At 39.3% G+C, this 17,040-nt stretch overlaps 1 protein-coding gene across 1 annotated transcript; it reads left to right on the top strand.

Moving 5' to 3' along the window:
• The first annotated feature begins 1,899 nt into the window (after positions 1-1,899).
• PTGS2 (prostaglandin-endoperoxide synthase 2) lies at positions 1,900-9,858 on the top strand. Its single transcript, XM_044301579.1, has 10 exons — positions 1,900-2,011; positions 2,601-2,717; positions 2,803-2,946; positions 3,750-3,893; positions 4,235-4,416; positions 4,531-4,614; positions 4,727-4,973; positions 5,461-5,747; positions 5,858-6,005; positions 8,047-9,858. The coding sequence occupies exons 1-10, from the start codon at positions 1,960-1,962 to the stop codon at positions 8,451-8,453; spliced, it is 1,812 nt and encodes a 603-aa protein (XP_044157514.1). The 5' UTR covers positions 1,900-1,959; the 3' UTR covers positions 8,454-9,858.
• The last annotated feature ends 7,182 nt before the right edge of the window (positions 9,859-17,040 follow it).

The raw sequence follows: 17,040 nt of genomic DNA on the forward strand, positions 1-17,040 counted from the left end.
GACTTTCTGTATTTAAGCTTTGAGCAGTACTTAGGGAGAGGTGCGGACGCACTGTTCTCTCCCGGAGTGACAAATCAGTTTTCTGACATATGGCGGTATTTTCTATCAAGTACTAAAGTGAAAATCCTGACTTTCTGCCTACAGAGAGTGCATGTGTAAGGAGAGTGTGCTGACACACAAGGAGAACTGCAAGGTGCAGCGAGACGTAGAGGCAAGCAGTGAGTGGGGTGAAGCAGAATATGAGTGATGAACACCAGTGTGAGCTCCCCCAGTAAACTCCTGCCACCGAAGCACTACAAATCACAACATATCCCGAAAGATCTTGAGGTGAGAAACTATGTTGCGCAATTTATTTTACCATCTAGCTAATTGACAGCAGAGAATACCCCTGCACCAGTGTATAAATAAAATGTCTTGCATTATATGGACACTGGTATTAATTGATATATAACAGTGATTTTTGACACTAGCATTTTATACCATATGGACATTATCAGCAAGTGACTGACAAACACCAGTGTTTTAGTAAACGCATTAATCTGAATAGGCATCAACTTGATCTATAAGACATTAACTTCTTACTACATTTTGGATATTGAAAACAGCCTTTTTTGCAAAAATATCTGTGCTCCTTTTATGTGTGATCTCAGGATACTAGCTATCAGTGTTGCCTAACAAGCTGCAGTAGAGAAACTGTATTACCTAAGACTTTGATGTGAAGATATTAATGGAATGCAGGGACACACTTAGAAAAGACATTACTAGCCCCAAGCATTAAAACAATGGAATTCACAGCACAATATTGTCCTTCAAATGAAACATAGTAAAATATAATGTATAATTGAATGTATAAAGGTCTCTCAAGAAACATAGCATTCTATTATCTAGGTATAGAAGATAACGTAGAGTCAGTTGATTTTGACTGAGAAACTGGAAGATTCATGGGAGAAAAAGCAAACAAGACCAGTGCCTTGATAATCTTGCTCATACCAGTTGCTACTAAAAGTGTGGCACTGAGTATGAACAGCATCCAAAGATAACAATTAAGAAGCTACAGGACTCACCGCAGTGCCAGAGCTTCTCCTGAGAATTCCTCTCTACACTCCTAGAATAATTCCATTTTCATTAACATCATATCAAAAGTTCTTGAGAACTGCAGTGTCTATGGAAGGCAGCCCTATAGTTAATGGCTTTACCTTTTTAATCATTAACAAAAAAATGATTGACTCAGTGACAGCAGTTCTGAGAAGTTGTAAGCTTCCTTCATGCTCCTGGCTTAGATTCTCCAGGTAAAATATGTACTGTAGACTGGGTCATCTACTGGACTAAACTACTCATCTGCCTGCTCAAAAGTGGGAATCATATATGCAGAAAGCTATTCTAGTAGTTCCTAGATCTACTGACTGGTAGAGACCCCAGAAGGTGATTCTGTTACCAAAATGGCAATTCATTCTTACCCTTAATACGGTAGTTTGTGCCTATTTCCTTCAGAGGTTCTATCATAAGATTATTCATTTCTCTCCCTAAAAGTTTTCTTCCCTATCAATATTACATTAGCTAAAGTGATATGTACGAACCAAGTACTCTCAGCTAAGAAGCCTGCTAAAGATTCTCTTTAGACAAGGTAGTGCTAAGAAGAGTTCCTTTTACATTTAAGCACATCCATAGATCTCCGTGCATTCTGAAAAGAAAAAGAGGAGGACTTGCTCTTTTCCGTGGTCTAGCAGTAAATAAAGGATTAAGAATATAGTGTGTGTCTTCCATTCCATGCACAGCACAGAAGAGGGAAGTAACAAGGTAAAGGACCCTGACGTCTCATGTTCATGTTCTACCCGCCCACCAAGGGAGGGACATGCCTTTGCTATATAAGTGCCAGCAGTCAGCATGTGTTGTCAGAGAGCAGGAGTCCACAGTACTACAATTACTACATATCCCTGCTACAATCCATCCACCGCTGGAATGATTACACTTGGGCTTTTCTTATGTTCCCTCCTCATTTCTTCCTATGCAGGTAAATGTTCACAAATTTTCCTAGACAATGTTATATTTGTTAAGACGAAATTATTATATGATTTGCATGCAATAACATTTTAGTTATAGAATAGTTTTTTTCTAAAGTTTAGCAGCAGCAATTAGTAATTGCTACGTTTATACGTTTTATGGTTATTGGCTTTCAGAAAGTAAAATCCTCTTCTGTAGATCATCATAAACTAGAACCAAAAGTTGATATTTTCTAGAACATAAGAATGCTTATATAACACATATACTATTGGAAGAGACAGTATGTTGAATTGAGCTTGTAGCCTGATTGTAGTCTACTGATGTAGCACAGCTTTGAGTTAGCCTGATATAGCAGAGGGGAGTTTATTATTTGGAACATCTCGTAATATTTTAATGTGTTGCTGTCTGTGGTTTTCCTCCGGGCTGTTAACTCATTTACCCAAAGGGTTAAAATTCAATTACAAGTCAGTTCAATGTATCTAAGCTGCTTCTAAATTGAATACAGTATAGTTACAGATTAACCTGCGCTCAGCAACTTCAATAATAATACAATTTTAGATTGAACTATAACGTTTCATTAATGTATTTGATTTTTCCAGCCAACCCTTGCTGCTCTAACCCATGTCAGAACCGAGGTGTGTGCATGACTATTGGCTATGAGAGATATGAATGTGATTGCACAAGGACAGGATATTATGGTGAAAACTGCACTTCACGTAAGTAGCTCCACAATTCTCCCTCTGTGTCACTGGGTGATTTTGTAAAGTAGATTGTAATCTCTATTCTTTTCTCTCTCTGCAGCGGAACTTTTAACATGGCTGAGAGTCACCTTAAAGCCTTCGCCCAACACTGTTCACTACATCTTAACTCACTTTAAAGGCATATGGAATATAATTAACAATATTTCCTTCCTGCGAGATAGGATTATGCAATATGTGTTAACATGTAAGTAGACCTCTTGTCTATATTCTGCTGTTCTTAGGCTAGTAGTCAAATTCCATTGCTGGTTTCACAGGAAATTCCTTCCTACTTAGTATAGAGAGAACCTGACATAAGAATACCTTGTCTACCTAAATTCAGTTCACTTGTAGATGGGAGAACACTGTATATTTCTCTCTACTACACTATTAAGCTTTATATTAATTTACAGAGCCACTAGGAACCCCAGATAATGAAGTCCTGATATGCTTCATGAGACATAGCCTAAATGTATTTGCAATTATGAAGCCATATGACATGAACATTTTATATTAAATAGTAAATACCATAATGGTGAGGCTGGAATATGCTGTGAGAATTTCCTTGACAGATAAACCTACAACACTGTCCTTAGATAGTTTTACAATTTTCACTTGAATTTGCCAACAATAAATTCCATCATCTAGCACAGGGCTGGCCAACCTGCAGCTCTTCAGCTGTTGCAAAACTACAACTCCCAGCATGCCTAGACTGCTTACAGCTATCAGCCTACAGCAGGGCATGGTGGGAATTTTAGTTTTACAACGGCTGGAGAGCCGCTGGTTGGCCATCTTTGTTCCTTGATGGCAAAAAATGTGTTGGATCACAAATATCTCTCAGCAATCTACCTCAGAGGTGCACAATATATGAATAGAGGAACTGGGTTAATAAAAGTTGTTCAGCTGACAATTACCTAAAGTCTTGTCCAATTTTGACCAATAGCCTATGCAGCATCATAATGTCTATAATTATTCTCACAGATGGTGATTTATTTTTTGCCTCTTTTACAGCAAGGTCTCACTTGATCGATAGCCCACCTACCTACAACAGCTACTATGATTATAAAAACTGGGAAGCATATTCCAACATTTCATACTATACTCGATCATTGCCACCAGTAGGAGAAGATTGCCCAACACCAATGGGAGTTAAAGGTAGGTTATTTGCCTTAAATAGTGCAAGCCTTTGTTAGACTACATCATAATCACATTGTATTAAACCGATAGGCATTTGTTGTAAAACCTTAATATCTGCATTCCATAAAGTGTAATTGTAATGCAGCAAATCAATTTCAAACATGAACATAGTTGACGTATGCTAGTCATGCACTGATCCAGTCACAGTGTACATTGACTTCTACCATTAGCACTTTTCATCTGTTTCAAAAAGATTTTTGTTTCTATTCATATCAGATTGCTATGTTCACACCCAACATAACCTTTTCTGAGACAGAAGTTGTGCTAATTTCTTAATCTCCTATTCCTATCTCTTTCAGGAAAGAAGGAACTCCCAAGTGTCAAGGTAGTTGTTGAGAAGTTCTTACTGAGAAGACAGTTTATCCCTGACCCACAAGAAACTAATATCATGTTTGCATTCTTTGCACAACACTTTACACATCAGTTCTTTAAAACTGATGTCAAGAGAGGCGCTGCCTTCACTAAGGCTTTGGGCCATGGGGTAAGAGCATAATGGCTTGTGTTTCATTTGTTTGTGTTTTATTATATTGTCTGTAACTTAATCTACATGCAATTCTAACATGATTCTAAGTAAGACTGTAAATATGTTCTTCAGGTCGATTTAAGTCACATCTATGGAGAAACTTTAGACAGACAACACCAACTACGACTAAAGAAGGATGGAAAGTTGAAATACCAGGTGATTATCTTATTTCAGAGTGTACCCCAAATACATTCTGTACAATTCTCTGCTGTCATTTATGTAAACTGAGAAACATTATATTAATCATATACATATATTTTTACTATAGATTATTTATGGCGAGATGTATCCTCCAACAGTAAATGAAACTGGGGTTGAGATGCTATATCCACCACATGTGCCAGAACATCTTAAATTAGCTGTTGGCCAGGAAGTCTTTGGTCTTGTCCCAGGTTTGATGATGTATGCTACCATTTGGCTAAGAGAACACAATCGAGTCTGTGATATTCTTGTGCAGGAGCATCCTGAGTGGGATGATGAACGTCTGTTCCAAACTACAAGGCTTATTTTGATTGGTAAGTTTAAATACTGTTCTGTGTTAAAGGAACATCATTACATAATTTCAATTTTGTCACACATACCGGTATGTCAGCGGAGATGTGTATTGGCTATGCTTGCTACAAAATACACTTTTAAATGTATTTGAGTAGAAACCATTCTAAAAAAAAAAAATCAAGAGAATGAAGGGGACTCAGTCCTGATTCAGTGCCCCAGGACCTTCACAGACTTTCTCTGTGCATTGGCACCCAAAAGGAACTGCAGCATAGGTTTGTTCAAATGAATGGGACTGTCTGCAGTTATCTGCACAGTTGGGTGGTTAACAATGCCACTGTACAGATATAACAGTAATAACAGTAGTGAAATCAGAGTGATGGTATATGCCAGTGATATGCCATCACTTTATAAGATGGGAATCCTCTCTAGTGACGCTTCTAAAATGTACAGTATTTCATTGCTAATCTGTTCACCCTGGCGTATAACATATCTGTCATTTTCTTAAAGGTGAAACCATCAAGATTGTAATTGAAGATTATGTACAGCATCTAAGTGGGTATAACTTTAAGCTGAAGTTTGACCCAGAGTTGCTGTTTAACCAAAGATTCCAGTACCAGAATCGAATTGCTGCAGAGTTCAATACCCTGTACCATTGGCATCCTCTTCTGCCAGACTCTTTCCTGATAAGTGACAAGGAATACAACTATCAACAATTTCTTTACAATAATTCTGTCATGCTGGAACACGGAATATCACAGATGGTTGAATCGTTTAGCAAGCAAAGTGCTGGAAGGGTAAAAAACATTATTAACCATATATCATTATATCTGTATTCTCTCTCTCTCTATCTCTCTCTCTCTATATGTATACATATATATATAATTTTTTTATTTTTCTTAAATAGGTGGCTGGTGGTAGAAACTTTCCTGCAGCTGTGTTTAGAGTGGCCATGGCTTCCATCGAGCAAAGCAGAGAGATGAGATACCAATCCTTAAACGAATACAGGAAGCGTTTTATGCTGAAACCTTTCAAATCCTTTGAGGAGCTCACTGGTAAGATTTTAACTGCGTCTTTTCATTACTACTGCAGGGAGCTGCTCAAGCCATGGGGTTAATTGTGTAGTTTTGTTTAATTTCATAAGTCACAGGGAGTCCTAGTTCTTACTAAACATCATTGTTAAGAAGTGACAGCGTGTAGTTAAAACAATAATGCTGAAATCACAGACACGCACAGGAGATTACAATGAACAGTTTCTGCACAGATTAACTTTGTGTTTACCAATCAGACGAGTCCTTTATAAATTCATGCAAACTAAAGAGCTTTAGACCTTCAACTAATGCAAATTAGAAGCTACCAGCATCATCTTGTATTAAGACTGAAGACAAAATCTCAATGTATGTGAATCAATGGTTGCCTGATGTTCATTGATCACTATATCCACATACCGAGTGTTTATCAGAATTTAACATTGATTGTGTCTTAATTTTTTTTTTACTTCTATTTTCTCATCATTGCAAAAATATTGATGTTTAATATAAAGGATAATTGCATGACATCCTTCTGCATTTTTCATTTTGTTAAATTGAATGGGTGGTATGTTAGAACTGTTTTGTAAACCAGATTTACAAGTCTAAGTAATGTAACTGCTTCAGGGAAAATACTACAGGTTGTTTTAAGCTCTGGGAATAGGCATGTAACTATGAACTAGATTTTGCGTATATGTACGAAGAATGTGTTTAACTGCCTGAATACACGCTGTAAAGAAATTTTATTAATGATATATAAAAAATCTTGGTGAATCTGCCACATAATGAATTAGTCAGGCTAAACCTGGACAGGTGGCTCACTCCACGATTGTATGGGTATAGCCACTCAATCCACGCTTTCAAAACATGCAAAACTGGAATTATCAGTGTGGTCTGCTATATATGCGTCTCCTGATAAATACCCAGATGCACTGACAATTGCTCACTAAGTGTGCTGGAACTGTTTATGGTTTATCAAGAGCACCAGCTTTAACATTAGTAGCAGCTTACTGAATAGGCTGCAACAATGTATAACAAGTAGTGAGTCTAAAACGATAGTAGGATGGGATAGATATGTTGCGGGTGAGAGCTTTATGTTGGAGCTCTACTTACAACCCTGCTAGTCTTTATCTCTGTTATCCCATCACTAGCTTGCAAAATGACCCTCTCTGCCTGTTAATGCATCTGCTCGACGCGTTTCTATGTCACTATATAAATAGTAACATGTCCTCAGGAGCAGAGTAGCAGTGGCATCAGTGCAGTTTTATTTAATCTCTGATAACTTGCACCATGAACACTGGTAGAGAGAACGCTGCACGCTTCTATTTGCGCATGTGCAGCTCAAAGAGATACAGCCTGCGGCACTATCTCATATCAAAATCGCCACTCCCACTGGGCGGAGCTTCATCGGCAGGCGGTGACGTCATCCTGAAGAGGTGAAACGTTCTGCTGATCCGCTCTGTCTGATCTCCTCTGCTAGCCGCTGTTGTGGGTATGTATTATCGTGGGCACAGATTGCCTCCCATCGTGGGAGAACACTGAAAGTTGGTATCATTTTATAGGTGATGGTTGGACAATAAAAAACAGCACATGGATGAGTATACATATATTACTATTAATGAGTCCCATATATTAGATCATAGGACAGTTCATACATGGAATAAATTAATAGCCACCAGATCATACATGAAATACTACATATGATAGTATAGTAGATACTTAGGATGGTATACAGGGTAAAGCAGACCACACTGATAATTCCAGTTTTGCACATTTTGAAAGCGTGGATTGAGTGGCTATACCCATACAATCGTGGAGTGAGCCACCTGTCCAGGTTTAGCCTGACGAATTCATTATGTGGTAGATTTGCCACGATTTTTAATATATCATTAATAAAATGTATTTTAAGCGTGTATTCAGGCAGTTAAACACACTCTGGGAATAGGCACCCTAAAAATCATGTAAACATTTTGAAATTGTAGATGAGAAGCTTCAAATTAAGGAAATATGACCTCTAATATATTTTAACTACGTTCAGTGCTAACAACTTACACTATTTTCATTTTAGGAGAGAAAGAAATGTCTGCGGAACTTGAAGAACTCTATGGAGACATTGATGCTATGGAGTTATACCCAGGACTTTTGGTGGAAAAGCCCCGTCCAGGTGCAATATTTGGAGAGACCATGGTCGAACTTGGTGCTCCATTTTCCTTGAAAGGTCTAATGGGTAACCCAATTTGCTCTCCTGAATACTGGAAACCTAGCACTTTTGGTGGAAAAGTTGGCTTCGACATAGTGAACTCAGCGTCTTTACAAAAACTCATCTGCCAAAATGTTAAAGACTGCCCTTTTGTCTCATTTCATGTGTTAAAAAGCAAACTGAGTGAGTCAGCAACCATTAATGCAAGTTCAAACTCTGCACTGGAAGAAGTAAACCCTGCTATACTACTGAAAGAGCGCTCGTCAGAACTGTAAGGGTTTTCATGCCCTAAAAAGGAACAGCCATCAACACTGTAAAGGGGTTTTCTCACTTTAGAAAGTAGCATTTATTATGTAGAGCAGTGTTCTTTAACTTGGGTCCTCAGGGCCCACCTACCGGTCATGTTTTCAGGATTTCCTCAGTATTGAGCAGGTAAGCATTAGTGACAATGCTACAGGACTTACCACAGGTTTTCATTCTGTGGGATATTCTCAAATCATGACCAGCAGGTGGGCCCTGAGGAACATTGATGTAGAGTAAGTTAATGCAAGCCACTTAAAAGCCACAGTAACTTTCTCTACATAATAATTGCTGAAGAGAGACACCCCTTTAAGGATTGCTAAGAATTGTTACAGCATACTTGTTACTGAAATGCAGGTGGCCACATAAGTGCTGCTGGCAGATCTACGTCCACTGTAGAGTTATAGTTGTAGTAGTTTGTCAGCATTTTTGTATACAAGTTGTTCATATGAAAATTCACATTATATACTGATGGTCTTGAATTTGTTATATTTATTGTCTGTGCTCCAGATTATTTATTTTACATCATAGTATAGATACATACTTAGATGTATCTTTAGAAATAACAAAGCAGGAACTTTCATGCTATTTCCTTGCTGGATTAAAGTAAATCATTTAGAGCTATTGCTAAAGTCCAAACTTAGGCTGACATTTATGAATGGAGCCATTGTGTGGATATATAATATTGTAGTCACCCCTTAGGAGGGCATTTTCACATATCCACAATTTTCAATAAGTCCAGTAAATAACTGACCCCTATGTGGAGCTATGAATGTTAACATACATATTGGGCTACATTGTCTTTTAACAATGGATGTTCATGTCCACTAAGTGACAAGACACAGGACCAGGCATGAATAGTTATCCATCTAATACATTTTCCTCGTGGAGTTTATGCAATGACTGTTACTACATGAATAGAAAATAGACCTGGGTAACTTTCTTTTTTTGTTTTAATAAGCATACTTAAGGGGAGATTTTTCAAAACTGGTGTGAAAGAAAGCTGGCTTAGTTTCCCATAGCAACAAATCACATTCCATCTTTCATTTTTCAGAGCTCATTTGGAAAATGAAAGATGGAATCTGACTAGTTTCTATGGCAGCTATGCCAGTTTTAAGCAACTTAACCTTTACACCAGCTTTGATTTATCTCCTCCTTAATGTTGTGTGTGTTTAAAGCTGCTAAATTACTTGAATCTTGGGTTGTTTTAGACAATAAGGTGATATGCACATTTTTACATTATCATGGGGCACCATCATTGTGCTTTTCTATTGTGCTTCAAGTAAGGACAGAAAATTGTCAATATAAGAGATTATGTTAACATTACTTGAATTTGCATGGTAGATGGTGTTCCAGACCACAAAATATACAGTTTATGTACTATAAAGTCAAGGACTAAAGTGTCTCCTGAGGATTAGATAGGATTCAATTGTTAAATCACTTTGTTCTATCATAAACAAGGCATCTCAAGCCTCTTCCTGCAATTTCAATTGTTCTTACAAACATTTACCTCCCTTCAGTGTCCCATCTGATGTCACCCTGTTGTCGGTCTTATAAATGTAATCTCCCTTTAAATATATTTAAAAGTCATATTTATTTAAGATACAAATTGTTAATTTTATATTTTTTTTATAAGGAAGACTTTATGATGTTGTATTTATGTTTCATGACATTGCACTGACAAAGATGATTCTCTTGATGCAGGGACAATGGCCTCTTGGTAAACTTCTACCAGGCTGGATGGCTTTTCCAGTGCTGGCCACTGTATTTCAAGCTCTAATATTACATGACAGGGAATGCAGAGCTGAAACTCTTAAGTCTTTCTGTGTAATCGTAGAGCTATGGCAGAAACAAATGATTTTATATATTTTCTATAAAATGTTTGTAATTTCCTCTGTTTATTGTGAAATATTTATTGTAACTTATTCTGGTGTTTAATGTTATGTATTTTTCTTTTTTTGTAAATTAAATTATTTAAATAATAAGGGAATAATAAGTGGTTTGGTTATTTTAGTACATTGCTTGACTTGTATTTGTGTTTGCTCTGACCTGCATAATGTTGACAACTTAGGCTAGCTGCCATCCTCTATCAGAGACTTCATTAAGATAAGGCCAAAATAAAGGCTTTTTTTAAGGGGCAAAAATATTTTGCTGAATCAGGCAGACCAGGGAAACTCCTAGCAAGGGTGATTTCTAATCAAGATAAAAAAAGAGATATTCAGTATTCGATTATCTGAGGGTATAATTATTGAAAACATTATTTTAATCAAGAGAAACCTTTTATACTTATGCCAATTAACCTGGAGAGATTACCCAGTATCCAACATTCTACCATGTATGGGTTCACTACTTTCTGTTTTTGGGTAATAAGTTTAGCGATTGCCCCACAATATTCTGTTAGTAGTCTACAGGACCAAAACAGCGGTACATGCGCCGAGCCCAGTGACACTATTGAGGCTGTTGCCCTCTGGAACAGGAGAATCATGTAGGCGCAGGCACTCACCGATACTGCGCCTGTGTGGGATTTCGGAGGACAAGAGAGGAGGAAGGGAGGTTCGGTGCAATGAATAAAATAAATGACGTAATGGGGAGGGGGCGGCACCATAGGCCAAGAGAGGAGAAAGGAACGCCCGATGAAGTGAATAAATTAAAGGGGTTGTCCAAGTTATATTTATTGATGACCTATCCTCAGGATAGGTCATCAATATCTGATCGGAGGGGGTCCGACACCCAGCACCCCCTCCGATCAGCTGTTTGAAGAGAAGGCGTGTGCGGTGTCAGCGCTGCCTCTTCTTCACTGTTTACCTTCTAGCCGTTGCATCTGCAGTGGTGAGCAGGTGTAATTACACCCAAGCCTTCCTATTAAAATGAATGGGACGGCTTGGGTATAATTACACCTGCTCACCACTGCAGATGCAACGGCTAGAAGGTAAACAGTAAACCGCGCACTCTTTCTCTTCAAACAGCTGATCGGAGGGGGTGCTGGGTGTCGGACCCCTCCGATCTGATATTGATGACCTATCCTGAGGATAGGTCATCAATAAATATAACTTGGAGAACCCCTTTAAATGACGTAATCGGGAGGGGGCGGCCGTTCGGCAAGTATGTGGGAGGACATTTATTTCTTAGGAGGCGTACTGGGCTTGGAAGAAAGGCTGGCTGGGCACTGCAGGGGGGCGTTACCTGGCACTAGAGCAGAGTAATAACACTCCATCTGGGCACCTTGGAACCTCATTTGCATATCAGACAAATCGCTTTATTATAAGAATGAAAAGTTGAATAAAAGAAAGAAGAAACATGTAGGTAAGAAGGTACTTTATTGCAAATTGCTATGTAAACGGTTTTATATGGTCAAAATAGGTGACAGATTCCCTTTAAAGGAATACAGCCATATCATTTTTATCATTTAAACCGTGCAGTCCCATAACGCCAGTTCTGATGATCCATTGAGCCTCCCGCTGCAGCAGGAGGCGGTGGCGATCCCCACCCCTAGGGATGGGTCCTACGGCCTCAAAGCCAGCAAAGGAGAGGCTGGATGGATCACCATCACCAATGTAAAACCTACTGCAAGCACAAGATACAACATAAACTACATAGGATGTACGACAGGTAATAAAGTATTTGACTTTATGCATTACCCCCCTTAAGGACAATATTTTTCTCAGCGAATTTTGGGAACAAAAAGAACACATACAGCACTTGTAATTACCCTGCGGTTTTCTGTTCTGCAACCAGTTGGTCTGTTTGGGATGTCTCAACACACTGTGGACCAATCTATCTTTCAGATTGTGGTATTTTTTGAAGGTGATGAGAGGTCTTTTGGAAACAATGTCCCCAAGGGAGGACTCTCAAAAAGGCCCCAATTGTTTAACACAGCTTGTCTCACTATGTTGCAACTGGACTAAATTTGAAAATAAATGCAAATCTGTCCTGGTTGTTATCCTGGATCTTATCCCTAAGGAGACTATGGCGTGGATGCCAGGCAGCAAGATGCAAAGCATCTATCATGTCTCTCCTGGGGTAACCCCTCTCGAACAGCCTCTCCTTAAGCTGGTGGGCCTGCCTAAATTAGCCCTGATCAGTACTATTGATCCTACGTAGACAGATGAATTGTCCAAAAGGGACTGCATCCTTCACTACAGGAGGATGAAAACTGGTCTGGTGGAGCAGTAAATTGGTTGCGGTAGGCTTACGGAAGCCTGTTGTGTGTAGCACACCATCAACCACGGTAACTCTTACATCCAGAAAATCTAAAGTATTGTCACCAAAGTTGAGGGTAAACCTCATATTCAACATTCGACCAGACCAGGAATACATCATCCACATAGCGCAGATAAAGGTGGACATACTTCAGAAAGGGGTTCTCCAGTGAGAATGTCTCTTCAAATACCGCCAGATACAGGTTTGCGAAGGTGAACGACACCAGTATGCCCATCGCTGTACCTAGTATCTGGCGGTACCACTGCCGGTCAAATTGAAACACGTTGGTGAGTATTATATGTAGGGATTTTTGTATAAACTGTGAAAAAACAGGGCCCTTATCGGAGCGACTCAAAACCAAAGCTATGGCTTTCAACCCCAAATGATGGGGAATCCTTGTATACAAACTCTCCACAGCTAAGGACACAAGGCGGAATTCCTCCCGCCACTCAAAATTATTGAGGGCGCGGAGGAAGTCCCCGGTGTCCTTTAGATACGTGGGGGTGCCTCTGAGTAAAGGCCTCAATAGCCAATCAATGTACTTAGAGATGGGTTCAGTCACTGATCCCATTCCGGCAACAATGGGTTGGGACCCGGAGGATAGGACAGCAACTTGTATATTTTCGGGACAAAATACCAGGCTGGTAACTTAGGGGTCAATCTATCCAGGATACTCTTGGGCAGAAATTGTATGTCAATGTATTTGACAAGAAGTGACTGTACCCTAGCCAATATAGACGGGATTGGGTTTTCACTAAGCTTTTCATATACACTTCTATCTTCCAATTGCCTGGAGGCGTCCTCTAAATAATAGGCCTTGGTCATCAGGACCACGCTACCCTCTTTGTCGGCGGGCTTAATGACAACGTCATCAAGACCATCTAGCCACTGTAAAGCAGACCATTCCTCACGAGTAATGTTAGGGGGTGCCACCGGGTAAATCAGTGCACGTACATCCCTAAGTACTTTTTTGTGGAAAAAGTTAATGGCTGATCCCGCCGGCATAGGGGGAAGAAAGATGGACCTGATGCCGCCCAAAAACAATTCCTGACACTCAGGTATGGTGGTAATATCGCTCTCGATGCCTGCAAGAAACTGTGCACACTGAATCTCCTTGATGTCGAAGCGATGTTGTAAGTGAAAGTCAGCACAAGTCATGTGTGCAGGGACCTCACCAAGTAATGGTGGGGGACGTGTGGAACTACTTTCGGCAAACATTTTTCTCAAAAACAATTTGCGCACTGCTCTGTACAGGTCCACTTCAAAATCAACAGGGTTGAATTGTTTCACTAAGCTGTATCCCAACCCTCGTTGGAGGAGTGAGAGACAGCTCGGGGGCAGGTATTTCTCAAACAACGTTTATTAAGCCACACTGGCGCGACATATATTCTATGTAATATATTAAATTGCACCAAAACGAGATTAAAATTGTGAGACAATAATCTTAAATTAACCATTATATTTCCCCAATTATCTAATTGGTTCATTAAAAAATTCAGCCCCCCAGGCCCTTTGTCCAGGGGAGCAAGTATTATTAAATAGTGCTTCCAAAAAGAATTTATAACGTTGAGAGATCTTAATCTTCTGACCCAGATCTCCCGTCAAATCATTTTAATAAATATTGAGTAGAAATGGAATAAGGCATGGGGATTTGGAAGTCTTAAGTTTCCCTGCCTTCAACCCCATAGTTATCCCTTCTCTGTTGGAGGGGAAATGAGACGCGGTGTACTCCTAGTATCCAAAACCCATTGAGTCTTGCCTAACGCTAGCAGCGAGGGGCTCAATATAGATATCAAATAACAATGGGGAGAGTGGGCAGCCTTGACGAGTACCTCTAGGCATCACAAGGGGAGGGAGGGATGGGGGGTGAACTGGGGCTAAGGATTAAGGTATAAAAAGAAGGAAATGAATAATGTTGTGGATTAAATTTGTATGGAAAAAATAAATATTAATTTATAACAAATATTTGTTGGGTGAAATCTAACAATGAACAATAGTTTTTTGCAGACTGTTGACAGATCATCTTCTGAAATAAGAAATTGGTCATGTTTGGAATTAAAGATATTTATTCCACAAAATTTTTGAAAAAAAAAATAAAGCCCAAAATACCACTGCATGCTAGTATTTTGTCCAGCAGAATTTCCGGAAAACATAACAGAAACCAGGGAATCTGTAAATAGGATGTGTCAGGAGCTGTTCGTAACTGGAATATGTTGAATCCAGTGCTTCCATTTTATATGGTGCTGATGTGAACCTGGCCTTAAAGGGGTTGTCCGAGTTATAAAAAAAAAATATAGCACTGTAAATCTGATGCACAGCAATATATAACTAAACTAAGCAAGTTTTAGAGAAAAAAAATATACATTTCCTTATTTCCCTGGTTCTTTTCTGGCCCTTTGTAATATGTTGAATCCAGTGCTTCCATTTTATACGGTGCTGATGTGAACCTGGCCTTAAAAGGGGTTGTCTGAGTTAAAAAAAAATATATATATAGCGCTGTAAATCTGATGCACAGTAATATATACCTAAACAAAGCAAGTTTTAGAGAAAAAAAAATAATATTTCCTTATTTCCCTGGTTCTTTTCTGGCCCTTTGCTTACCTGCAATAACAAAAATCTCTGCCCCTCCTCCTGATCTGCAAAGGGAGTGAATACAAGTCCTGCCCTGAGTGGCATGTGTGATTGCTGAGATACTCAGCAGCATGTTGTATTTGTGGGACTACAAGTCCCAGCTGTATAATGACACTGCTGATACACACAGGATCTTCCCCCTATCTGTTCTTGTGCAATGCTCTGCAGAACTCCTTTGTCAGCTACTGTGCCCAGCATTTGTCTCCTCACTGCCTGCAGCTACTCAGTAAAGCCTTCAACCCGATGTTAATGTTTTTTTTCAAAAATCCAAGGAAAGAGCAGATGGCAGTGTAGGGGGATGTGGTGAGCACAGTGAGGTCTAGTGTACAGGCACATATCTGCTCTCTCAGGATTGTGCACGAAACATCATCAGAGCAGGGAGAGAAATCAGACATCACGGGTTATGTGACCCTCATCTAAGAAAGGAGCAACTGGAGATAAAGTAAGTGAATTGTAAAGTCCTTACATTTACCTAGTTAGAAACATACAAAGGACAAAAAAATAACTCAGATAACCCCTTTATTGTGTATATATATATATATATATATATATATATATATATAGCTTGTAGAAATAGGACTGCACTCCAATTGAAAGTGAAAATAGTAAACTTTTATTCACCCATAATATGGCAACTTTTGCGACGTTTTGGCTCACAAGAGCCTTCTTCCAGCATAGAAACAGTGAAAATGAGAACATATAAAGGCATATCTCAAGTGACTAACCAATCACAGTGTGATTACAATCATGATTAAATTGAATACATCTGATGCAGATACAAAAAAATAAACAAAGTGCATGTGCATAAAGTGACATGTGCTAAGAGATCCGCGATACAAGAACGATGTCCCTGTTCATTGATCACATAGATATATAATATAAGTAATTTCCAAATACATGTATATAACATACTTGATAAAGTGAATAAGTGTTTCAGATGGAGATAATGGAAATCGCACCTCTAGATGGAATGGCGCCCGCATACACCATCACGCCTCATTGAGCGTCCCCATTCATTCACTGCGCATGTCCAGATCTGCGTCATCCTGTCTGTCATAGCGCTTTCGTGTGACGCATGCGCTCATCATAGTTATACTGAAACCGCCATTTTGTTGAAGGGCAACCATGCCCTGCAGTTTCATAAGCGCAACTCCTAGATGCCTAGAATGTGCAAGGAGTTTTCCTCTAAAGCGTGTTCAGCCGCGGTAGGTGCATCCTACATAATCCAGCATGTGGAGAAGGTTCCAGCTCTGCCGAGATGGATCCAACCCACTAGGTCGCATGTGTCAGAGTGGGACACGCCAATGTACCCCGCTGACACCGCCAACCTCATTGCCGGCAATAACGCAGCCATAAGGGGGATTCTCCCTCAAAGGAAAGCATAGCACAAAATTACTAAAATTTAATATCTGGAAATACGCAGCGGGAAGACACCGCTGTTGTTGCTCAGCACCATCATCATCAAAGAGGGCCAGTTCAAAGATCCCCATCCAATCTTTTTAAATTCAAAATTGTTCTAAAAGGCAAAGAAAAATTGACAAATAAATTACAGAGTGATTAATCAATTTCATATGAGTTACAAATTTGTATTATCACCATTTCAAGGCACTTTTATACAAAACCAAGACAGAAGGACCGCCAATACAAAGAAAATCTGGTTCAACCCCAAATCCCAGATCTCTCATCTAAATTCTACATTGAGCCCCATGGGGTGCAAGCTATCAAGAGCGT

Source organism: Bufo gargarizans, chromosome 7 (assembly GCF_014858855.1).
Source record: "Bufo gargarizans isolate SCDJY-AF-19 chromosome 7, ASM1485885v1, whole genome shotgun sequence".
Taxonomy (NCBI): Eukaryota; Metazoa; Chordata; class Amphibia; order Anura; family Bufonidae; genus Bufo; species Bufo gargarizans.

Coding starts and splice junctions, on each gene's coding strand:
- PTGS2 (XM_044301579.1), top strand. CDS start 1,960: ATGATTACACTTGGGCTTTTCTTATGTTCCCTCCTCATTTCTTCCTAT. Junction 2,012..2,600: donor CCTCATTTCTTCCTATGCAG/GTAAATGTTCAC, acceptor TGATTTTTCCAG/CCAACCCTTGCTGCTCTAAC. Junction 2,947..3,749: donor TATGCAATATGTGTTAACAT/GTAAGTAGACCT, acceptor CCTCTTTTACAG/CAAGGTCTCACTTGATCGAT.